Source organism: Cucurbita maxima, unplaced genomic scaffold, assembly GCF_002738345.1.
Source record: "Cucurbita maxima cultivar Rimu unplaced genomic scaffold, Cmax_1.0 Cma_Scf00006, whole genome shotgun sequence".
In the NCBI taxonomy this organism is placed as follows: domain Eukaryota; kingdom Viridiplantae; phylum Streptophyta; class Magnoliopsida; order Cucurbitales; family Cucurbitaceae; genus Cucurbita; species Cucurbita maxima.
Genome location: NW_019272022.1, coordinates 1,763,512 through 1,788,316, shown reverse-complemented (window position 1 = coordinate 1,788,316; position 24,805 = coordinate 1,763,512). Strand labels below are relative to the sequence as shown.

The following is a 24,805-nucleotide window of genomic DNA, read 5'->3' as shown; positions in this document are numbered from 1 at the left end:
CCCCCCCCCCCCCCCAAAAAAAAAGTTCATTAGAAATCCACTCCAATTTTACCTCCTTAATGTTGCCAGGTTGCCATTTTGCTTCTCACTGAACTCACTCCAAAAAGTATTGCCGTGCATAATGCTACAGAGGTTGCTAGAATTGTGGTATGTTTTACATATGCTTGTTCTATCACTAAGCCCTCTATTAGAGGTTTTATTGTTTCAATGTTTATTGATGCTCACAAATTATGACATGGTTTTCTATTAACTGCATTGATTTTATTGCCTGTAGGTCAGGCCAGTGGCATGGCTTTCGGTGATACTTTACCCAGTTGGAAGAATTGTCACCTATCTATCAATGGGGATGCTTAAAATAATTGGTATGAAAGGGAGTAGGTAAGTTTCATGATATCTATGTTTCAATTTCTTGGAAGCTTCTGCTCACTGTTCCATCTAAGGCTGTAGTTTTATTGGAAAATGCTTAATCTTAGCGTTACTTTCACCTGTCTTAATATGTTAGTGAACCATTTGTAACTGAGGAGGAACTAAAATTGATGTTGCGAGGGGCAGAACTGAGTGGAGCCATAGAGGAGGAAGAGCAGGTAATGGACAGGCTTTCTAGGACATTCTTCTCTTAGTATAGCACTTGAGCTTGAATCTTGAAGTAAATCATGGATACAGTTTCTTGTTGACAGCATGTGTGAATCTCGACATCTAGACGGTCTTTGATACATTATACTGCAAGATTAACTCTTTCTTTCTCCTCTTGTCATAACACAAACTATTTCAAGAGTATCAATGACTTTATTATCGTATCTCGGACTCGAATTTCGTAACTAACAAACATCTAAAGTTGAATTGAATGTGATGACGCTGTGGTTGTGGTTTCATGTGTCCCCCAACATATTTTTTCTCTCTAAATTTTTTAGGACATTTGTGCAAGATAGAAACTACGGGAAGATATTGCATTAGCACTTAGTCTGCGTGAACTATAAAATTTTGTTTTGTGGATGCATAAGAACAATCAGATGTCAGTAACTGGTAGTTTAGACAGAAAAAATGAAAAGATTTGCCTCGTCTCTTGTTCGAAAAAGAAAAAAAACTGGTATTTTAGTTGGACAGTTTCATCTTGATTGTTCCTTAGCTTGACTATGCTAAGGTCATTTTAATTAGGTTGAATGAAATGTGAACATTCGTCGTGCCATGTCTTCCCTATTGTGTGGTATCTGGGATAGTTTTCCTTGCCTCGTGTATGCCTGTGACTTACCTAGTGTCTGGATATGCCTTCGAGCTGTACTTAACTTTTTTCTTTTGGGTTATCTGTGTAAAATGTTTGTATTGATGGTTCACTACAGGATATGATTGAGAATGTTCTTGAGATAAAAGATACACATGTTAGAGAGGTGATGACACCTCTTATCGACGTGGTTGCAATAGATGGAAGTGCCACACTCGTTGACTTCCACAAGTTGTGGGTGACTCATCAGTACTCAAGGTATATTAAATTTTTGGGGCCGAGTCTCTGATGGCCTTTTCCCACAAATTGTGGTTTGAGTACACACACACATGTATTTTAATTTTTACTTCTTGTAGACCATATCGAACACTAACGGTAAAAAAGTAAAGGATAAAAAACTTATCTCTATTATTTAATGGTTTCTTATGTCTCCCAAAGTAGTTGTAAACCTTTATTTCTTTTATTTTCAAATAAACTAGACCTCTTTTTAGCTATTCTAATTCATAACTATTTGATTATTATTCTAGGGTACCTGTTTTTGAGCAGCGCATAGATAACATTGTTGGGATTGCATATGCAATGGATTTGCTAGATTTTGTACAGAAGGTTGAGTAATTTCTCCCATTTACCCGATCTGTCATCGATACAATTGCATGTTTTTAATTCACAGTGCAGGATTATTAATTCTTTTGGTTTTGAAGGGTGAAGTACTAGAGAGCACTACTGCCGGGGATATGGCCCACAAACCTGCTTACTTTGTGCCTGGTAATTCTTAACTCAAATGTCACTTTTTGGTAAAAATGATAAGCTGATGTAAGTACATACAGATGGTCTTTATTGTTTATTTACAGCCAACAAATTCCACAGATCTTTCCAACAAGCTCAACACTTCTTTCTTATGTATATACTGATGGATCCTCAACTCATTTTTGCATTCTAAATGCAGATATCTGATTCCCTCACTTCACATTCCTAGGCTTAAACATTCCAATGCTGGCACCCTAACACCCAACTACTGTTGTGTAAATTGTCCCTGCTAAATTTTATAGGCTGGAAAGTTTTGCTTAGTTCCTGTAGGTATTATGTTATTTTGCTGGATGTGGTGGGCTTTTACAACATTTTAAAATTAAAACTATGTAATGATCTGAACTTTTTCTTCTTGATATTTCAAATTTTGTCATTCAGATGCTGGAAAATAATAATCGATCCATTCATGATCAGTAACTTGATAGGACCTGTAACGACCCAGATCCACCGTTAACAGATATTGTTCTCTTTGGGCTTTCCCTTTCGGGCTTCCCCTCAAGGCTTTAAAACGCGTCTGCTAGGGGAAGGTTTCCAACCCTTATAAATGGTGATTTGTTCTCCTTCCCAACCAATGTGGGACATCACAATCCACCCCCTTCGGAGCCCAGTGTCCTCGCTGGCACTCTTTCCTTCCTCCAATCGATATGGGACCGCCCCCAAATCCACCCCCCTTTGGGTCCCAGCGTTCTTACTGGCACACCGCCTCGTGTCTACCCCCCCTTAAAGGAACAACGAGAAGGCTGGCACATCGTCTGGTGTCTGGCTATGATACCATTTGTAATGACCCAGATCCACCGCTAGCAGATATTGTCCTCTTTGGGTTTTCCCTTTCGGGCTTCCCCTCAAGGCTTTAAAACACGTCTGCTAGGGGAAGGTTTCCACACCCTTATAAATGGTGGTTTGTTCTCTTCCCCAACCAATGCGGGTCACAGGACCTCTAAGACATTGAAATATAAATGTAATGATTTTGAACTTTTATAAATTTTTTTTTAAAGAAAATTAATTTACAGCCATCGGCCTGCATAGAATAAGACATTGTAGCCTGGATTATATATATCTATATCTATATATACCTATGTGTGTATATATATAAATATATATATGTACATGCATGCATTCATATAATATAAACTTACGAGTTACACAGCATTGGTAAATTGTGTGTGTGCTAGGTGAAGGTTTTAGTCTGCATGCAAATTATACTTGAGTTTAACCACAAGTTGGGAACTTCAGATTGTACTACATACATTTTTTTTGCTTTCATTTTCCGGTTGTCATTCCATAGTCTTCCTACTTATCATCATGCCAAAGTTGTTTATGGGTTTTCCAGATTCAATGTCAGTCTGGAATCTTCTCCGAGAGTTCCGTATCCGGAAAGTTCACATGGCTGTTGTGCTTAACGAATATGGCGGCACAGTTGGAGTATGTGTACTCACCATATCTTGGTTTTTATCTTATGCAATGATTTATGCTATTTTAAACCAAGATCGCATACAGAAATTTAAGGAATTCCACTTTTCATTTTTAACTCATATATTTTCTCCTAGAAGCAGTAGTCAGGAGTCCTTTTCCACTGCATAACATTAATTCTCACAATTAAAATCTTATTGCTATGGAGAACAGCTAGTAAGGCAAAAGTAAACACAAGGAAATATCGATCGGTGGCCTGTATCCTCATGCTTATGTACTTGTCACATATGATGATTTGTTGCGTTGTGTCTTGACTTGTCTTTTCTTTATCATCTAAATTGATGGATATACAAGGAGTTCGGATTTCATGAACTACCAAGTTAAATGCAATCAGGCATTGTCAACGGCAGGCACTTATGTGCATTTTGCTTGTTTGTTGAATTGATTTGTACTGTTTTTCCTTATATTACAAAAGAAAAAAGAAAATGGGTAGTTGAGAGTTGCATAGTCTCAGTACTCTACTGTAACTCGTAAAATCGTTTCTTTTTAGTGAATATCTGATTTTTTACTTTTCAAATGGAATCAGATTGTAACACTGGAAGATGTGGTTGAGGAAATTGTAGGTGAAATCTTTGACGAAAACGATTCAAAGGTAAATGTCGCTGTCATTTTTCTTTACACCGAATGCACACCGTCACTTTATTTTCTTGAATGTGCCTTTTGATTCTCACAAGTGATTCTTGGCTATAGAAAACACCTGTGTTCATATTATTAGGCGCTATTATATTGTTATCTAAACTAAAAAGTATAAGCACAGCCATATTGTTTGTCATGCACTCGTGCTATTATGTTTTTAATGATTTTTCTTTTGTTTTTCATTTTCGAAAAACTGAAGGAGGAGATCCAGAAGAAAACTGGCTACATTGTGATGCGAGCCGATGGAGTATATGATGTGGATGCTAATACCGCAATCGATCAGCTCTCTGAAGATCTAAATATCAAAATGCCAGAGGTAGTTTACCTTTAATTAAATCAAAATGCCTCTTCCCTTGACCCCTTATATCTGTTCGGTTTTTTTATGAGATACGTTTTCATTGATGTATGAAATTTACAAAAGGGATGGATCATGAGAGTTCCAAAAATTTTCCCGATTAGTCAAAATGATCGATCATAACTATATGAAGCGAGAAGGTTAGAACCTTTACACCAAGACAGCAAAATAAATAACAAGATAAAAGAAAACATCAAAAGATTGTTTCTTGTTCAGAATTATTCTTTGATTTCTTTCCTTACAAAGGACCCAAAATAAGCCTGAGTCATTATCTCACATCCGTGACATCCTAAATATATTCATGCATATATGTACAAATGTACCTACGCTTGTTCGTACACGTTTTAAATTGTATTTTGAATGCTTATTACTAAATTCTTGCATATTACTTCTTGCCTCTTTAGGGTCATCAATATGAAACGGTGTCGGGTTTTGTTTGTGAGGCTTTTGGATATATCCCAAGGACGGGTGAAAGCATTAAAGTGGTCCTTGAAAAGGAAGATGAAGAAGCAGAAGAGTCAAATTCTGAAAACAAAAATAAGAAGCAAAGACGCCTAATCTTTAATATCGAGGTATAATTTTATTTCTGTATTGTCGACAATTTCATTTGAGATAATTTGTTGGGAAGTACCATAAAGCTTCGGAAAATCGTTCGGCCTATCATTTCTCAATTTTTGCGATTTTATCATCTGCCACTTTCATAGTTCATCTGCATATGATACCGTTTTCATCGTTTCCTTTTAGTCAATGATACGATTCCTTAACTTTCATATTCGGATTTTAGTATTAAGCTGATTATATGCTGTTTAACATTGATTATTAATAACTACTCTTTGGTCGGTATCTACTCTGGCTGTTAACTGTACTTCTTTTTCAGCACTCTTACACTGTCTCGTTTGGTTTCTTTAATTTCGGAGTATTAGGGTTGATATGTTGGACCTTTGTGCAGATATTAGCAGGAAATGCTAGAAAGGTTAGTGCTGTTCGGTTTGAACGGGTGAATGACAATAAAGGTGAGGTGGCTCATCTTGTCCCTAAAGTCATGGAGAAGAAATGGAGCAGTAATGGGGAGTCTGGTAGTGTAGAAAATGATAACATATTATCAGAGAGACTTGATGACAGCCTCTCTAGATTGCACCAAAACGATGATCATAGCAGTGATAGAAATTAGTGAAGCATAACTCATTTTTGTTCCCTCATTCTTACAACACCATATAGAAGGTGAAGGATTACAAGCACCAACAAACAATAAACTAACGTTATGATGTTTCACAGATGAAGAGAGGTGTCAATATTTAAATCATCAACACAGTTTGTTCTGTTCATGACTGTTTCTCTTGACCCCATGTCTGATAAACTAAGATCATCTGTGATTTGAAGACGAGATTTTCTGCTTTCCAAGCTTGGTTGAAGGTATGAAGAGCCTTGGAATGGTGACTTAGGTGGAAGAACTAGTTCAGAATGGAAAAATAAGCCTGTTTGCTCAGACCACGCAGCTGAATTGGATGCTCGTATCGACTCAGACGACAGGTTTTGAACCTCTTTCCGCTCTCTCAACTCCTTAGCTTTCTGCAGTCGTCTAAATCTCTCTTGCAGCAAAGCAATGGAGGAGTTCATTTCTCTGGCATTACAGTTTTCACTACTCATTCTCAAAAGAAAAGGAACCAAAAAAAAAACACGAAAATCGATCTCCGACTCTTCACGTCTTCGCCAACGAGACCTATCAGGTAGCTGTTTGAGGAATGTTTGAATATCTGTATCTCTATTTATAGGACATGGGTCTCGCATTAGTTAAGTTTAAGCTTTCGATTAGATTTTTGAATCCCCGAATCGCGAAAGTAAAGGGAAGAAGCAGGTGGGGGAAAGATGGAAAGGCCAAGTAGAGAGTTCCAAGGAGAGAGATGGATTGAGAGGCAGGAATGTAGCTTTTGTAGGCGTTTGTTGAATTCAATTATTGGTTTTTGATTTCAAATCTGTTTGTCTGAGGGGCTGTTCTGTTCTATGCTGTGCTGTGCTGTGCCCTTTCAAGGGGACTTTGCTTTCAATGTACCTTTCTCCTTTTCTTTTCTCTTTTCCTTTGAATTAGAACAACTTAACATATGCAAAAATGTATCGTTTTGGGCTTCGTTTGCTCTTATATCGATTTAGTTCTTCTCGTTTTTAAATTACCTAACGAACCCTTAATGTTTTATTGATTTACGTTATGAGCGGATATCAATATATTCCAATGATGTATTCGAGTCTATTTGTAGTAGATCAAATATCTACTATGTTTAATAGAACTAAAACAAAATGGAAATAAAAATTTCTGACAGGGAAGGTTGGTTCACGATATGTACAACTAATTTGTAATGGCTTAGATATTGTCCTATTTGAGTTTTTTCTTTTGGGCTTTCCCTCGAGGCTTTCAAACGAGGGAAAAGTTTCTACACCCTTATAAAGGGTGTTTCGTTCTCTTCTCCAACCAATGTGGGATATCACACTCCACCCCCTTTAGGGCCCAGCTTCCTTATGACACATTGTCTTATGTCTACCCCCTTCAGGGAACCGCCTCTTCATTGACACATAGTTCGGTGTCTGACTCTGATACTATTTGTAACGGCCCAAATCCACCGTTCGCAGATATTATCTTCTTTAGATTTTTCCTTTCGGGCTTTCCTTCAAAGTTTTAAAACGCGTTTGTTAGGGAAAGATTTCCACACGTTATTTCGTCGTCCTCCTCAACCAACGTAGGATATCACATAACTAAAATCCTTTTTTTTTTGTAACCGATAGGAGTTTTTCTTCCTCTACGATCACGAGTCAATACCACCTTCATATAATAAACTATCCCAGATAATCTTAACGTTACAGCAACTTAGCTTAGTATTTAGTTTGCTAGTTTAGTATTTAGTTGCACTTAAATGTAAACGCTGGTTGAAAAGTCACATGGGAATGATACCTTGTTGGATTGTAGGGTTTGGAAGTTTGTTTATAAGACCACGAGTCTATGACGAATGAGTGAAACCTATTGCCCCACCTTATGAGATATTCTTAGGGCTAACTTCCAAACCTCCAAAATCCACCACTACCCATTGCACCACATTTTGAAGCATTCATTCTCTTCAACAGTTCTCTCTATTCTCTAACTCTATTTTTTTCCCCTGTCTTCTTCTGAATTCACACTGCTATGCTCGAATTCTAGCGTCACTCGTTTAACTTCAAGTCCCCTTTTTCACCAATAGAGTGTGTCTTTCTTAAAAATAATAGATCTTTTATGAAAATCTGACATCATACCTCAATTATTAATGCGGGCCAATATGATGATCTTTCTGGCCACGATGCCACGATCTCTCTCCTTGTGTTTTGAAACATGACAAACTATTGGTTCACAATAAATGGAGATTTACAAGATGACGTAATTTGTGTTGATTGTTCAAACTCTATCGTAGATGAGTTCAAAACTTGCCTTTACTAATAGTTACTTTATGTAATAGCATAAGTAACTCAGAATTGACATGTGTATTATGAAGTTTGATCTTGATCTATAGCCCGTTAAAAATTGAGAAATTAGCGTTATTTTGTACTGAGTTTGAAATGACATGTGAAAGCACTGTTTTTAAAATTTTATAAATTTTATAATCACTTTTAGTAAATTTAATACTATAAACCATACATCACTTTATACTATCACAAAATTTAACTAAGCCAACTTTAAGGTCATGAAATAAAAGACATATTCGTTGTGATCCAATAAAAGGGTAGAAACCCTTTTCATCACTCTAGAAGTCGTACGAAATTTAACCTTAATAGTGTGCCATAGAACAAAAGTAGAAGACGAAATGAGGATACTCATTGTGGTCGAATACAAGACATCTTAAGGGCACTTTTTAAGCAAAACATAATAAAGATTTGGGAAGTTTGATTCCTCGTATTGATACCTAGTTAAGATATTAAAATATCACAAATTTGATCGTAGGGCCAAACAATCATCCAATAAAATTAGTCGAGATGTGTACGTAGGAGAACAAAAGCAAGAGATTTCCTCCTCTCTCTTCACCTGTGTGTCATAATATGCATTCAACACTTGGAGATCTAAACATGAAGTTGCTAATCAAATCATATAATATAAGGAATGTATAAAAGAAGCTTTGCGCCTCCTAGGATGCCATTGGAGGCTGTGGCAGCTACTTCCATGGCATATTCACACCTCCCACAGCTGCTCTGCTACCACACTGCTGCGGGGAAACGGCCAACCAAGTGGCTGTGTTGAGTAAAAACGCCTGCGGATGGAGTCAGAAGCCTGCAAACACAAACCAAATTCCAAACACAAACTACACCAAACTCGAGCTTTATTAACTGGTTCATTTGCAGGATTCAAACACATATAATTATAAACCATAAGCTATGGCTCCTGTTAACAACATACCAATTTCTGATACAAGATCATGGAAGCTGTGAGTAACAAAGGAGTTGTCCAAATTAGAAAAAATTTCCTTTTTCGTTATTAGGACTTGGAAAGCATTAACATTAAAGTTGACCTTATTTAGCAGGTGCTCTTCTTTTCTTCTCCTTCTTGTCTTGGGATTTGGTAATCCATCACAAAGAAATGGCTAAATACAAATGAGGAAGATAAGAAACGTCACTGGCAGCCAAGGAGCATAGAAAAATGCATCCGATTGCCAAGAACAGAAAATGACTATAATTACAAAACGTAACTTAGAAACAGGCCAACAAGAAGCAAGAAATTCTGTGAGGCCTCAAATCCTTAATGGTATTACTGCAAAGAACTTCAGTCTCGTCTTTGAACGAATGATCCACAACTATGAGAGATTGCACATTTGCAGTCCTCCTGGATATGCCTAAGCATCCCAAAAGCATCCAGCAGCAGATACCAGGAAGTAAAAAAGCTAAACGAACAGTACACAAACAAATGCTGTGAGATCCCACATCGGGAGTGGATTGTAAGATCCCACGTCGGTTGGAGAGGAGATCTCAAAAGGATGACATCTGCAACCGGTGGACTTTGACTGTTACAAATGCCCTTTGATTCGCCGAGAAGAATTTAAAAATAGAAGTAAATAAATAAAGTAGCCAGAGCTCTTCAGAATCTAATCCATAGTATTAATCTTCCATGGGGCCACTGTCAGGGGAAAAAACTACATTCTTTTTCAAGCTTTTTATTTCCAAATGAAAGCAGCAAATCCATTATCGAAGCTTCTTTCTAAACCAAATTTGAAGGGATTTAACTGACCAATGATTCGGGTTAAACCCCGCAACCTCTTTTTGGAAGTGCATTTGAATAATTCCTGGTACTCATCCTTTCATTTGAGGAAGGTTCAAGAGACCAACTTGCCACAGTAGAGAGAGGCTAAGAGGTTATCAGCCAAAAAATGAAGCTGTGATAAGATCTCAAAAGCTTTCATACGCAAATTCAGTTGAAAACCTACATGTCAATATAAATCATATAATTTTAATATCAATCAAAACCTATTCAATTGGTATTGGGGGGGCAGAGGGAGGGACCATTCACCTCTTTCATATCTTATGTATGTGTCACCAAGTGCAACTAGATATTAGATGTCCTGCTGATTATAACGCAACTTGGAGTTAGCAGTAGGGTAGAGAGAACTCAACTAAAAACTTTCCAGTTCAATATGCATTCAATTATCAATAGTGCTCAAAATAAAAATTGTCACATTATAATAGTCTAAAGACTCTTTTAACAACTTTTCATGTATATCTATCAGTCACATCTTTGAACAATGAGAGGCATACTGTCATCGTAACCTCCATCTATTTGATTGAACTTAGAGATTGATGTAGCTTATCCTCATGAGCCTTCGAGACTGGTTTTCTAAAAGGTTTCAGTATCAAAAGAGTTCACAGGATCATTGAACTTGCAGTGTGATACACTAATTTCTATTAGAAACCACAAACCTCCACAATGGCATGATATTGTCCACTTTGAACATAAGCCCTCATGGTTTTTCTTTTCATTCTCCAAAAGGCCGCATACCAATGGAGATGCACTCCTTACTTATAAACCCATGATCAACCCCTTAATTAGTCGATATGAGACTCCTCTCCCAACAATTCTACTTCTTTTGACATAGGAATAGATTTGAAGTAGTCAGCTTCCGGTTTGAGAGTCAACTTGCATTATTATAAATGTGGGATGAACAAAATACAAAAGGGGTAATGTCTATGTGGAGGGGCAGGACCTTGATGGGAGATGTCATCTTATTAACGAAGGCATTGCTACCCATCCTTAAGAAGTAGAAGCTTAGGGCATTTTAACAATATGCCAGTCATAAATACTTTCCCTCATCAAATAGCTTCTGAAGCATGATTTCTTAAGGCATAAAGACAAATAAGTAGTAAGTTAAGCAAGGAAGGATTTTGGTGGCAAACATATGAAAAGAACAAAAGCCGGAAGCTGCAGTTTAAGGATGCATATTTTGGAACTTTCGTCATTCTGATTGAGATTTGTACCTTCAAAGTTGGCAAGATGGTAAAATTTTAAAGTTACGAGTAGACAGGTAGCAAAAACTCCTCAATTCGACAGTGTCAAGGCTAACATTACAGTCATTCGAACTCCAAATAACTTGAAATAGTGGAATGGACATGCTTTTGGAAATTTGGAGGACAGAATAGTTTGTAAAATAGATCCTTCGGGTATTCTAACTTGCAAGTCTCTCTTCAGAAAGCTTACAGCAGATCACCCTGCACCGAAGGCACTATTCAAGGCTCTAAAGAAAGAAAAGTACCCTAAAATGATGAAAGTGATCATCTGGACTGCTGTTCATGAAGGATCAAGCATAAATGTGAGATCCCACATCGGTTAGGGAGGAGAACAAATCATTCTTTATAAGGGTGTGGAAACCTCTCCCTAGCAGACACGTTTTAAAAACCTTGAGGGGAAGTTCGAAAGGAAAAACCCAAAGAGGATAATATCTGCTAGTAGTGGGTTTGGACCATTACAAATGGTATCAAAGACAAACACCGGACGATGTGTCAAAGAGGAGGCTGAACCCCGAAGGGGGTGGACATGAGGCGGTGTGCCAGCAAGAATGCTGAGCCCCAAAAGGGTGTGGATTGGGGGTCGTACATCAATTGGAGAAGGGAACGAGTGCCAGCGAAAACGCTGGGCCCCGAAGCGGGGTGGATTGTGAGATCCCACATCGGTTGGGGAGGAGAACGACATTCTTTATAAGAGTATGAAAACCTCTCCCTAGCATATGTGTTTTTAAAACTTTAAGGGAACGCCCGAAAGGGAAAACATCCAAAGAGGACAATATCTGCTAGCGGTGGCATTGGGCCGTTACAATAAATCATAGGTTACAAGCAGGACAGCCTCATAATGCTCTTTTCCTGAATTGCTATATCCTCTGTAAAACAGATGGAAAATACCAGCCGTTTGATCTTTCCTTGGCACCAAACCTCAAGGTAGAGTCTTTTTACCACTTCCAGCATAAGACTGATTTTTCTGTACAGAACAGCACGACTTGTTAAATTGTGGAACATTCTTTTAGAAGGAAAGCTGGAGTTCTTTAGTCTGGTCCTATAAAAGAAATTTTGTGGGATGTTTGGCTAGGAAGTAATAGACGAATCTTTCAAAATTAACACAAGGAACCCTCAAATTTAGGGGATACATTTCTTTTGTAGCTTCTCTATGGAGTTCTTTCCCAAAATATTCATGCAACTATTTCCTCTCCTATAAAAACTCTAGTTGGAGTGCCTTTCTTAAGCTCCAGTGGGTTTTTTTTCCTTACCTTTTAAAAAATTTATACTATGAAATTTGTTTCTCAAAAGAAAATAAAGCTACAAAATGATTTATTTATTGATGGAATACAAAATGTAACAAACAAAAGAGGCCTGAGGATATACAGAGCAAACAAAACAGAAAAGAAGAATATTACGAGAGAAAAATAGCATCCATCCAAAGCCTATGTGAAGGCATTCAAATGCATAGCTCCACAATCTTCTCGAGCTCATATTATGTGTCCTAAAAAATCTTTCTATTTCTCTAGTTGAATACATCATAAAATAAACAGAAGGAAAGAAAAAAAATCTGTTTCCCAAAGAAATTTCCCTCTATTCTCCCATAGCCCACTAAAATCCAAATTAGAAGTGAGGTCAAATCCGAACATTTGCAAGGATCTGCCCCATACGATGCTGGAAAAAGAGCTATACCAACTATAGTCCTTTCTTGAATCCCTACAGAACATGGACCGCTGGAGGAACAAACCAAAGATAAACCTCAAAATAGTGAAGTCAAAAAGAACTTCATCATTTTTGGAACCTCCAATTTCAAAATCTTGAAAATGAAATGAAGCCAATTAATCTAGGAAGAGGAAATTGAAGCACAGAAAAAGGAGCTTCATATAAAAACGCCAGAAGAGTACAATACCCAAACCAACTTGTCCTCAATCCAATGCTAAGGACCACAGCAGGAATGACTTATGACAGAGAAGCAAGGTCCCAACTCTCTCTCAATCATAATAACTCATAATATAATCACAAGAACTTAGGAATGTCTAAAAGAACAATACATACATACATATTATTTCGAAAGCTGAAATTCCACCCCTAAATTAAAACGGAGAGCTAAAGATTCAAATAAGTACGAGCAATCTTAAGTTTATAATCTTCTTATGAATGTTTCCTACAGCTTACAAGATGTCACATCATTCCAAAGTATAACTATTTCATTCATGCAGTATTTGAAATGCAAATAATTGAGCATGAAAACATTGAAACGTGTTATTTATAAACGTGTTTCTAACATGTTTATTCCTAATTTTTATGCAAATAAGTGCAGTGTATCTAATTTTGAATTCATATTTTGTGTTAGTGTTTGAGAGCATACAAATCAGACTACAAAAGACCTATGAAAAAGTAGTATAACAGGAAAAAGTTACAGAAGATCTGGATCCCTGGTATGTTGATCGATTCCCCTGCAATCTCCTTACCAGCAGGATCAGGGCACTAAAGAAGATCGGAAAATAAAATGATAGCCCCAGCTCGTGCAACAAGCCTAGTATAGGTTTCATGAGCTCAAACAATTCCAATAGCATTACTAGCAATAAGTTTTGTCACATAATCTCCTTCATGAGCTCAAACAATTGGATGAAGGAAAGAGAATACGACTGAGCAGCTTGAAATTTGACGGAATCAATGAAATAATCCAGTAGAAATGGAAGAGAAAGCGGCCGGAAAGCATGGCGGCGAGAAGAAATTTTCCCGGCTCCGACTGATCGGTCTTTTCCCGGCTCGGTTCGTTTGAAAGCCTAATTTTGAGATTTATATTCAAATTTTTGTTTTGGGATTTATACATATTTAATTTATAAAAACATTTACCAAAAATATCAATTTTTTTTTTTTAAGTTAAACATAGTTATAATAAATAAAAAAATAATACATTTTAGGAAAAAAAAATATATTTTTGGAGATCAATTTTTATGAAATTTGTGAATTAAAATTTGGTGAAAATTATTGTTAAGATTTAATTAAAAAAAATTATGTGTATATTAATAAATTAGTTAAAAAAAACAAAGTCGGTATATAATAAAATTAGTAATTAATTTTTTATAATAAAGATTAAATTGTTACCAATTTTAAAGTGTATTAATTATATATTTGCATATTGATGATCAAATATTAAAGGGTTATTTTCGTAAAAGTTTAAGAACTGAAAAATATGTCGGAATAAGGGTTTTTTCGAAGGGACGTTAAGGAGAGAAAGACATCTATTGATGGGAGTGATAGCATATATCTCATGAACGAGAATGGGTTATTCTCGGGTGCCTAGAAAAGGAGAGGGAATGCCTTAGCTTCGCCTAACCTTGTTCTCAAAGATTGTGAGCCAAAAAGTAAGCTTTTGAGGCTAGAAGAGAGCGAGATATCGAGTTTGTTCTCGAAAAAATTATAGTTTCATGGGAGAATCATACTCCTTGTGTTCGCTTTATAACTTTGTCTTAATAATTATTAATTAATGTTGATGAACTCCATGTCATTTTTAGAATGATGTTGACGTGACAGACAATAAATGAAATGAGTATCCATACTTTTACCGTATTTAGAATTTTTTCATAGAGGAGGTTCGATGTTCACTCGAGATTAGGATTTAAAAGAGAAGATTCATTATTCGAAAGTCCGAATGATATGATTCGTTCATTCTTCCGTTAAAGTAGAACGATCGAAGTTCACTGTCAACCCACTAAACTAAGTCTACAAAGTCGCTACTTAAAATCACTATTGAAAAAATTAGCTGAGAATTATTTTAGAGTGTTTTAGAGAATAAATGTTCACGAAATTAAATATTAAAAAATTTATATATAGAACTAATTCAATCTAGTTTTAGAGAAATCATTTAAGTAACTCATCCTAAACCAGTCTAAATATGTTCATAATCCGACCTAAATTATATAAATTAGATTGAGTTGATCAATTTCTCCACATCTTCCTTCATTCATCTCGTAGTCTCCAATGGAATTTTGATAGTTATATGTTGTTATGCTATAACATATTCCAAAACAAAATAACGCGTGAAAAAATAAAAAATTATTGAAACGTTCAAGAAGATCCTCAAAAGAATACTAAAGTAACTATAATCGACTCCAAGGCGCATGTTCCAAACTATATAAATATACTTAATATCAACCACGTGCAAGACTACATATATGCATATTGTGAGTATTTAATTATATTCTATATAGATGTATGATATATATTGTAAGATCTCACATTGGTGAGAGGGGAACAAAATATTCCAATGAGTGAAGATCTCTTCTTAATAGACAGTCTTAAAACCTTAAGATTGACGATGATATGTAATGAGTCAACGCAAACAATATTTGTTAGCAGTGACCTTTAGACACTGAGCAGTGCCAGCAAGGACATCGGGCCTAAAAGTGGTGTGAATTTTGAGATCCCACATTAGTTAGAGAGAAGGAACGAAACATTCCTTATAAGGGTATAAAAAACTCTCCCTAGTAGACGTGTTTTAAAACAGAGGCTAACAACGATACATAACAGGTCAAAGCAAACAATATATGCTAGTTGTGGCCTCATAGCTAAGTAAAGGTATGTTCAAAGAGAAACATAGGAAGATGAAAGCTTTGCACCTACCTTATTAATCAAGATGACAATTGAGAAAGACCGAACATAGAATTGTCATGCCGTCTAAGATAATGAAACCATCGCCCACTCCGAATTCAGTATGCTAACATTCAATCTTGAATCATAGATGTAGTATATGAGATAATTTGTTGCAAACTACTCTAAAATATTCTTGAATATTGGACAACAATTTAATGTTTGCCCATATTCACATAACCCAAGCAACTTGAAGATCAGTAGCAATGAGCAAAATAGATACAAGAAAGAACATAATTGCTTTATCAAACAGAATCACTCAACTTTGAGCATCATAACCTGTTTTTATATGAACATATAGCATTACGAACACAAACCCTGTTTCAATACAAATCAAATCAGCCACCAACTAAAGATTTGAGGCCTTCTACAAAACTTTCTATGCAAGGTAAAAACATAATATAACAATTCATCTAAATGTGAGAGAGAAAAAGCTTATCACAAGAAACAAGGAGGTTTTGAGAAATTAAGTTCATGCACCCATCCTCTTAGATGGATGCAGCATGATGCATCCAATTCAGATTGTGGTATCTCTTTTCCCAAGAGAGAACCCAAACTATCCATTCAAAAGATTAAATCAATAAGAACAGGAGAGCATTTGATGCAAGTACTTCTTAAAAAAGAGCACTTTTTGAGTGCTTTTGATTGACCTAAGTGATTGATGAGGAAGTTCTCTTCAAAGATAAACAAACCTAGAACCTAATATCAAAGTGAATTGTCATCAACCATTTTATATTAAAGTGCTACTAAAGTAGTTCTCAAGCAAAACCTATAATCAAAAGCACCCTTTCCCAAGCACACTTTTCTATATGCAAGTTTCTGAAAGAAAAATGACACGAAAACATAAGAAGCAGGCTATACAAAAGATCAATGGATCATTTCAAGTCCTACAGAAACCATGACTAGAAGAACAAATTTGCCTTCTAATGGTAGTGGCACTCTGTGCCAAAGTCAGGAAAAAGTTAAACATTTCAACCGTACTATGAGAAGAACAAACCAAAGGCATGGATAGTACTACTAAAGATAGGAAGATGGTCGATGCCATGTTCCTGTTATATCCCACCATAGTCAGATGATACGAAAAGTATATTATCATAAGACAATTTAAAAACTACTGGGGATAGTAAGATTGGTGGTAGGGTGGAGGCACACCCACACCATATCCAGGTGGTGCATATGGTTCTGTTGGGTATGCGTGAGAATTAGAGGTGGATGCATTTCCAGGAAAACCCATGGGGCCTCCTGCCAAACCATAATACTCAGCTGATGAGCCATGATAAGAGGCACCAGCTGGAGTGGACGCTGCCACAGCCATATTATAAGCCATAGATGAGCTCTCAAAAGGAGCAGATTGATCTGGCAACACACCTGCTGGCTGTAGATGTGATTGTGCATATGAAACAGGATGATTTGGCAACAAACCTGCTGGCTGTAGAAGAGATTGTTGATAAGGAGCAGTAAGATCAGCTACCAAACCTGCAGAATGTAAGTGTGTTTGCCGGTATGGGGGATAAGCTGGATTCCCAAAACCAACAATATTTGGAACTGCTGCAGAGCCACCTGGACCAGCCATGTGCAGGTGATTAATTGGAAAATGCCGTCGCATATGCTTCTTTGGCGGCAATTTCTGTTTCTTGAACCGTTGTTTCACTTGTAGTGGTTGGTGTGGCTGTTTATGTCTGGCAATAATAGGAGAAGCTACCGCAGGGCGCTTCCTGTGGGTTCTCTGCTTCTCGAGTTGATCAATACGCTTTTGAAGGTTCACTTGTGGATAATCATCATCAAGCTTGTATTCTTCAATAAATTTGACCACAGATTTTAAAGCACCTAGTTCTTTCGCAGTAGACTCATTCTGTTCGATAACATTTCCACAAATTAAAGTAATGAACAATTCTTTCCTCTCAAATTTGTAAGTAAATCAAATAGCAAATAAGGTTGGATTGGATGTAAATACCAGTGCTCTGAGAGAGTTTTTTCCTGCCCTGCAAACTGCCTTGGCTGCCTTCTTGGATTCCCTCACATACTCTTTTAAGATGGGAATGGGTGGGAACTTGTCCGTCAACTCAAACTCAAAGATGAATTTGACAGCTAAAAGTTGTTTCCCCTTGTCTAGCAGTTTCTGAACAAGATCTGTAAGAACAGCACCAAGAATATTGCAATTTCAGTAGAGAGCAATCCATTAATACACTAACATAGTACTGTAAAGAATGTCGATATCTAATATAAAGGCAAGCTTGCAAATATATGAACACTTACAAACTCTTCCACTTCTCTTGTCGTACTTGTCCTACTATATTTACCTTCTAGCACATGCTTAAAGATCGATTCGTTCAATTTATAATGCTCAACCAACATGAAATGTTTACATATAACTACTTCATGTTCCTTTTCAAAATAAAGCTTCATGTGTTGTGATCAATACCAAGAAATAGTCCTAAGATCCTAATGTCTTCGAAACTATGATTTTCCACCACCAAAATTAAGTTTTTTGAACTTCTTGTTCATCAGTTTGAACAATTTTCTCCTGTAACAAAGCAAAGCAATATGATAACAAATGCACGCAACCACGTGCAACACCCTATGGCCTACATAACGAGATCAACAAATAATAAAAATCTAAAATATGCGAGCACCCAACACTGATCTTCAAACTGAGATAGGATAAACTAACTTCAAAATTTATGATCTGTCTACATCGTCCCTGAAGTTCTTTCACACCAACTTAATATTTTCTAGGCTAAATTACATGTTAATTCTCATTCAAATAAAACAATGTTTCGAAAGAATATACCAACCATATACTTTATCGCCCAAGCCAACGACTTTGCACAACTTTGTAGCTTGCCGATACCGAGCAATTATAATGAAATAATCAACAAGCTCACCCACTTCAAATTCCGATGACAAATTATAAGCTGCAACCAAATGCAAAAACCCTAATGCATCTAACGGATCCTTCCCATGTTTACCAAAACTTTGTTTCCAATCCAGCGCCAGTTTCTTCGCCCTTTCTGTTACATGATCGTCTACATTTCGAAAACTATCCATCAGGGTCTCCAACAATAGTACACAACCTCTCCTCACATTGGACATTTTCAAGTTATGTAGCTTCGGTTTTGGATTAGCACGGAAGAATCCCTCCATTGCATCCAGAACCAGAGCTTCTATATCCGGCGCACACTTAAGTGCATCCGGGAGCTCATCCCTGACTGATTCACGTTCCTTCGGCAAATCACTAACATATCTACCCAGCCCCTTACCGTCCATTTGCTCACAGAGAAGCTTCATCTCGGACCGAGGCGACACACAATCGGCACTCCCATCCGGCTCGTCCAGATTCCCCACTTCCACGCGCAATGAAGGACACGGCTCCTTCTCCTCTGGTTGATTTTGAATCACTTCCAACTGCATAGACTCAAGCTCGTGGAATTTCTTTGTGAGAGAGTTCTGGATTGAAGTGAAGTGCGATTCGAGGTCGGACCAAGAGAGGGAAAAGGAATCGAGGAGATGGGAGTGACCTTGAAGGTCTTCAAATGCTTTCTTCAAGTTCTGTGTCTTGGAATCAACGAGGTTCAGCGCATCTGAGATCTCTTTGAGGTCCGCCATTGGGGGAATTGGAAGAAGAAATTGAATAAAATGATGGAATTGTTGGAGTTGCAGAAAACCCTAACCCTCAAAATTGAAGATACTGAAGAATCATCATCTTTAAGGGTTGTTGATGAGCGTAGCTGGTGGGTCGTCCTGTAGCGTCTTCGGCCTTCTGTCTTCTTCTACATGAACGGCTTGCTTAAGGGAATCGCCATTAAAGCGTGGGTAGGTCGGATCATCGAGAGATTTCAATGGAAATTTCTACCAGAAATGTTTTTGGGATAAGGTACCCCCTTTTTAATCCATTCTCATGAAATTTAGGGCTAAATTAATAGAAATATTTTTTAATTTATTTTTATTTAAAAAATATTTTTAAAATTTTTAATTTTAATATAATATAGTTTTATTGTGAAATTAATGAAACTAAAAAAATAATATTTGAGTTTTAATATTTATTCAAATCTTATATTTTATGCATTAATTAGACTTCATTTTACATTAAGTTGACTATTTATTCCATTGTAAATCTTTTGGATCTAAATAATTTTTATTAAAATTAAGATTTTAGTTCATCAATTATTTATTTATTTATTTTTAAATATTTAAAAATAATAATAAATTGTAAAGTTAAATCATTATATTGTATATTTTAAAGTAAATAATAAAGTTTCATTCATTTATTTATACCGAACATAATATAAATAAGTTAAATTGGGTTGGGTTTTGAACTTAATAAATAAAAAAATAATTTTATTAAATTTGATGAAATTATAAATTTATATTAAAGAAAAAAAAATGTCCTATTGAGCTAAATTAGTAAATATGTAATAAAATACTTTACTTTAAAAATATATTAAATTTTTAAAAAAAATTATTTAATATTTCAAAAACTCTTTTTTTAAGTTAATAAATATCCTTAATATTAGTTCCACTTTCAATATTATTAAGCTTTTTTTAAAAAAATTTAAAAATGTGGGACTTTCATCCTCCAACACAAAGCACGCCTCCCCTTAATTGAGGCTCGACTCCTTTGGAGTAAGGAGTCTTAGTCATTTTTGACTGCCTTCGTACTTTCGAGGAGGCTTGACTCATTTTTTCTTTTTAGAGTCCTTTGTTCGACATTAGAGGATAAGCGTAAGTTTAGGACATGACTCTGATACCATGATAGATGAACACGACTCTCCACAATGGTATGATATTGTCTACTTTGAGCATAAGCTCTCATGGCTTTGCTTTGGGCTCCCCAAAAGGCCTCAACCAATGGAGTTAGTATTCCTCACTTATAAACCCATGATCATTCCCTAAATTAGCCGATGTGAGACTTTCATCATCCAACAGTTGATGAAACTTCTTTGTCTTCAGCCTAGCTGCCTTGTCTTATCCTACCATTTCTGACTTTAGGGCTTGCTTTCTTGCCTTCGACCTTCAAGTAGTACACTTTAGTGGTTGCTGGCAACTCCTAAATGTATTGCTTCACCCTACCGACACTGATTAAAAAACGCACAAGTTCTGTATAAAAGCGTGTCCGTTAGGGGAAGGTTTATCGATATTAGATATTGTCTACTGTTTGGTCCCTTAGGTTTCCACACCCTCATAAATGATCTTTCTCTTAGGTTTCCACACGGTTATAAAAGATGTTTTATTCTCCTCCCCAACCAATGTGGGACATCACAATCCCGTCTGGGGCCAACATTCTCATTAGCCGTCTTATCTTCTTTCAATCGATGTGGGACAGCCACCAAATCCACCCCTTTGAGCTTGACGTCCTTACTGACACACTGTCCCGTGTCTACCCATTCAGAGAATAATGAGAAGGCTGATGTATTATCGCTCTAATACCATTTGTAACGGTTCAGATTCACCGCTAAGAATGTTTCCACACCATTATAAACGGTGTTCGGTTCTCCCCGACCACAAGTTCTTTACAAATGACTTTGGTATGCTCCAAGGAGGAGTCGGAGGCAATCGTGGAGGTGAATCCCACTGGCTGACCCCCAGTGTCCGGAGCTAACCCGCTTCGTTGCCGTGAAAAAGGTACCCTGATTATCCGATCAGGTTGAAGGAATAGAAGCGCCATGGAATCATCTGAAGCTGAGAAACGTCACGAACGGCCGCGACATTGCCGAGCGGCAGTTCTTGGAGGTCGGGTTGGGCTGCGGCGGACGATGAAGAATGGCAGCATAATCGCCGTTTACAAACGTCGAACGCTTAGATTTGTACGAAGTTTGGACTGGAGGAAATCTGAAAGAGTACAGAAGAAAACACTGAAACGTTTCGATCGAGGCGGTGAAGATGGCAGAAGTCCAATGCCGTGAGTAATTCGGTTTGTTCTTACAGATCAACTAATGGAAAATTTTCAGCCAATTTATTAAGTTGAACCTACATTGAAACTATAAATGAATTCTAGATATTGGATTGATGGTGATTTATCAGAATTGATACGTGTTGTGGTGTAGGTAATCTCAAGGAATTGAATTGATTAATTGATGTGGTAAACCAATTGGTAATTAGGGCATTGAATCAGATGGTGTAAAATGATTTTGATGATTGATTGTCACATAGAAGTTAACGTTACTGCTGAATATTCAGGGCATCGCCGCATTGGAAATCTCACATGTTGTTGAAAATAATACCTAAATATTTGGATTCTTCAGCTTTGAGTCTCATCATGCTTAGTTGAAAGATTTTCCAGTCTCCCAAAGACCCTAAAAATGCAGAGAGACATGAGTTCAATTTTGCTTCTGATCTGGTTGTTTTATGCTGCAGTATATGCTCCATCTTTCACAGCTTGTTTGGATGGTGATTTATCAGAATCTGGAGCTTTTCTCAGTTTCATCAGAGCTATTGATCCACAAGACATTCTCGGGATTGGCACGAACGAATCGATGCTACGCCTGCAGTTGAATAAGGTGAAGGGTGTAAAATATGGGCATCAGGGGTCTATTGTTGAAATCAGGCTTGAGAACTTGAACCTCAGTGGAAGAATTGATGCAGATTCTGTCTGCAATCTATCTCGTCTTAGAGTTCTTAACCTGGCTAAGAACAACATTCAAGGAAACATTCCTGATTCAATTGTGCATTGTACAAGGCTCACCCACTTGAATCTCAGCAACAACAATTTGAGTGGGGAGGTACCTTTTAGTCTGCCTAAACTCAAAAATCTCAGGAGAATAGACATTTCTAACAATCTCTTTACTACTGTCTCGCCTCAATTCAAGGAGTTCAAACATAAGAAGTCTCTAAGATCATGGATGGCTCTGCGGGACACAATCCCGTCGAGCTCACAAAGCAGCATGTCTGATAGCGGTGGGGTAGCACACTGGCTTCACCATAAAGGGATAATATTATTGGTAATCCTTATTGTCTGTACTGTAACTTGTTTGATATTTTCATTCCTAGTATGCAAGAGGGCTTCAAAGTTGGCGCTTAAAAAGGAGATGTCTAAGAAGACCCTTCAGAAGTCTCCTCCTATTGTTGTTCTTTCAAACGTGTCTAGTGAGGTAGAGCGACCAGATGAAGCCCTTCGAGAGCTCGTGTTCTTTAATGAAGAAGATGAACGGTTCAAAGTGGAGGACCTCCTTGAAGCAACAGCAGATTTACAAAGTCTGAATATCTGCACCAGTCTTTTCAAGGTTAGGTTAAAGAGCCAATATTATGCTGTCAAAACATTGAGGAAAATGCAGATAAACTTTGATGAATTTCGTAAAACCATGAGACTAGTAGGAAACTTGCGGCACCCAAACATTTTGCCGCTTGTGGGTTATTATTCTGCAAATGACGAGAAACTACTGATCTACAAGTACCAGAGAAAGGGAAGTCTGCATGAACTTCTTGAAAGTAAGTAAACACTGCAACACCCTTCTAAAGCTTTTCTTACTCTCATTTTATTTCCTCAAAACATAGCCGTTTGCATCTCTGATAAAGTGAAAGTTTACAATCCTTAAAGTGTTAAGAAAAGTCCTAGGAATTACCTCGATCAAACCGATTCCAGTTTGTGAAGAGGTCGATTACCATGTCATTTTTCTATTAGCCTATAATTAAGATTTGATAAATTGATTTGGAGTGCAGTATACTTTAGTTGGGAAATTTTCAACCGACAAAACTGTATGATATTGTCCACTTTGAGCTTAAACTCTCGTGGCTTTGCTTTTGGTTTTCCCAAAAGGCCTCATATTAATGGAGATAGTGTTCTTTAACACTTGAGGATTTGATTAGCATGGCTAAGTTAAGGGCATGACTCTGATACCATGTTAGTTGAACACGACTCTCCATAATGGTATAATATTGTTCATTTTGAGCTTAAACTCTCGTGACTTTGCTTTTAGTTTCTCCAAAAGGTCTCATACTAATGGAGATAGTGTTCCTTATAAACCCATGATCTTCCTCTTAATTAGCCAAGGTGGAACTACTCCTTTCAATAATCCTCAACAAAAATTAGTGGAGGCTCTACTCTATACTTTTTTTTAAACTTACTCTAAAACCAATTAACAAAGCTAACATGAGCAAATATTTATTGTAAAGCCATTGAATTTCTTGGGATAATTGTTTACTAAGATGACTTTTGGGTTATTTGTAGGCTGTATTGAAGGAAAGCAAGCATTCCCATGGAGGATTAGATTATCCATAGCTAGTGGAATAGCAAAGGGTTTGGGATTTATATACCAAAGATCAAATGCAGAAGCCTCAATTCCGCATGGGAATCTAAAACTTTCGAACATTCTCTTAAACGAAAACAACGAGCCACAAATCAGCGAATACGGGATCACAAACTTCCTAGACCAGAAGCAAGCTCGTCTTCTTTCCTCAAAGGGGTATACAGCCCCAGAGAAGAAACTATCCGAGAAAGCTGACGTATATAGCTTCGGAATCATATTGCTCGAGTTATTAACAGGAAAAATGGTAACAAAAGATGGGATCAATCTCTCCAAGTGGGTAAGAGCCAAGGTAAGAGAAGAGTGGACATGTGAAGTGTTTGATGAGGAAGTCGCTCGAAATGCCGGAAAATGGGCGTTTTCTGTTCTGCTTATTGCCTTAGATTGTGTCTCTAATTACCCTGAAGAAAGGCCAAGCATGGCTGAGGCTCAGGAAAAGATACAGGAGGTGGTTAAGACAGTGGAGGATCATGAACTACGCATTTCGCCATTGTCTTCTGATTTTGGCTCTCCTGAGGCTATTCGCTAGTACTACCACACACACACATATCCAGGTATGTTCTTTTCTTCAAACCAAGGCCATTTGAAATGGTGGGATTTGAACTGTTGCTTGTGTTAATTAATCTCTGTTAGTTGGATTGTTAGCATAGAAGAGTTTGCACTTGATAGCATTGTTTCCTTAGTGTCTTTGTCATATGTATTATATGTGATGATAGGTTTAGAGGTTTATGAATACTTAAAAGTTTTGCGATGTTATTCCTTTCATCTTTGTTCTTATTGTTAGCATTGCTATTCTTTTTTTTTTTTTTTTTTTACTTAAGTTGGGCCTTAATCTATGACATAGGTGGTAGATTTCTAGGTATTACGGTCATATTTGTAGACATGTTATTGTAACCACATGTCAGATGTCCTAGTCACGGTTGCTCAAGACGCGTTGTT

The 24,805-nt window shown here is 37.0% G+C and overlaps 3 protein-coding genes and 1 long non-coding RNA gene across 5 annotated transcripts in view; 2 read left to right on the top strand and 2 right to left on the bottom strand.

The window, feature by feature from the left end:
* The window catches only part of LOC111480538 (putative DUF21 domain-containing protein At3g13070, chloroplastic), an 11,805-nt gene extending 5,181 nt beyond the window's left edge, over nucleotides 1-6,624 (top strand). Inside the window, exons 4-14 of the mRNA XM_023125640.1 lie at nucleotides 70-147; nucleotides 275-378; nucleotides 503-584; nucleotides 1,338-1,477; nucleotides 1,747-1,825; nucleotides 1,921-1,984; nucleotides 3,357-3,448; nucleotides 4,023-4,088; nucleotides 4,332-4,448; nucleotides 4,892-5,059; nucleotides 5,437-6,624. Of these exons, the coding sequence (XP_022981408.1) occupies nucleotides 70-147; nucleotides 275-378; nucleotides 503-584; nucleotides 1,338-1,477; nucleotides 1,747-1,825; nucleotides 1,921-1,984; nucleotides 3,357-3,448; nucleotides 4,023-4,088; nucleotides 4,332-4,448; nucleotides 4,892-5,059; nucleotides 5,437-5,658 (1,212 nt within the window). The 3' untranslated portion in view covers nucleotides 5,659-6,624. The remainder of the gene's footprint in view (nucleotides 1-69; nucleotides 148-274; nucleotides 379-502; nucleotides 585-1,337; nucleotides 1,478-1,746; nucleotides 1,826-1,920; nucleotides 1,985-3,356; nucleotides 3,449-4,022; nucleotides 4,089-4,331; nucleotides 4,449-4,891; nucleotides 5,060-5,436) is intronic.
* Nucleotides 6,625-9,567: 2,943 nt separating this feature from the next.
* On the bottom strand, nucleotides 9,568-11,401 carry LOC111480731. Its single transcript, XR_002717905.1, has 2 exons — nucleotides 10,000-11,401; nucleotides 9,568-9,912 (listed from the first exon to the last, which is right to left on the bottom strand). It is a non-coding gene; the product is annotated as an uncharacterized LOC111480731 (long non-coding RNA).
* Nucleotides 11,402-16,398: 4,997 nt separating this feature from the next.
* Nucleotides 16,399-19,505, bottom strand: LOC111480559 (FRIGIDA-like protein 2). Its single transcript, XM_023125672.1, has 3 exons — nucleotides 18,422-19,505; nucleotides 17,581-17,756; nucleotides 16,399-17,478 (listed from the first exon to the last, which is right to left on the bottom strand). Exons 1-3 carry the CDS (start codon nucleotides 19,230-19,232, stop codon nucleotides 16,738-16,740), a joined length of 1,728 nt encoding a protein of 575 aa, XP_022981440.1. The 5' UTR covers nucleotides 19,233-19,505; the 3' UTR covers nucleotides 16,399-16,737.
* Nucleotides 19,506-21,136: 1,631 nt separating this feature from the next.
* On the top strand, nucleotides 21,137-24,644 carry LOC111480558 (probable inactive receptor kinase RLK902). 2 transcript variants are annotated; one of them, XM_023125671.1, is made up of 3 exons: nucleotides 21,137-21,525; nucleotides 21,981-23,051; nucleotides 23,791-24,644. In XM_023125671.1, exons 1-3 carry the CDS (start codon nucleotides 21,507-21,509, stop codon nucleotides 24,393-24,395), a joined length of 1,695 nt encoding a protein of 564 aa, XP_022981439.1. In that variant the 5' UTR covers nucleotides 21,137-21,506; the 3' UTR covers nucleotides 24,396-24,644. The 2 variants fall into 2 exon arrangements, with proteins under 2 accessions (XP_022981439.1, XP_022981438.1); XM_023125670.1 differs by lacking the exon at nucleotides 21,137-21,525 and having other exon boundaries at nucleotides 21,544-23,051.
* The last annotated feature ends 161 nt before the right edge of the window (nucleotides 24,645-24,805 follow it).

Coding starts and splice junctions, on each gene's coding strand:
- LOC111480558 (XM_023125670.1), top strand. CDS start 21,926: ATGCAGAGAGACATGAGTTCAATTTTGCTTCTGATCTGGTTGTTTTAT. Junction 23,052..23,790: donor TCTGCATGAACTTCTTGAAA/GTAAGTAAACAC, acceptor GGTTATTTGTAG/GCTGTATTGAAGGAAAGCAA.
- LOC111480559 (XM_023125672.1), bottom strand. CDS start 19,232: ATGGCGGACCTCAAAGAGATCTCAGATGCGCTGAACCTCGTTGATTCC. Junction 17,757..18,421: donor CTTGGGCGATAAAGTATATG/GTTGGTATATTC, acceptor CTGTTCTTACAG/ATCTTGTTCAGAAACTGCTA. Junction 17,479..17,580: donor AAAACTCTCTCAGAGCACTG/GTATTTACATCC, acceptor GTTATCGAACAG/AATGAGTCTACTGCGAAAGA.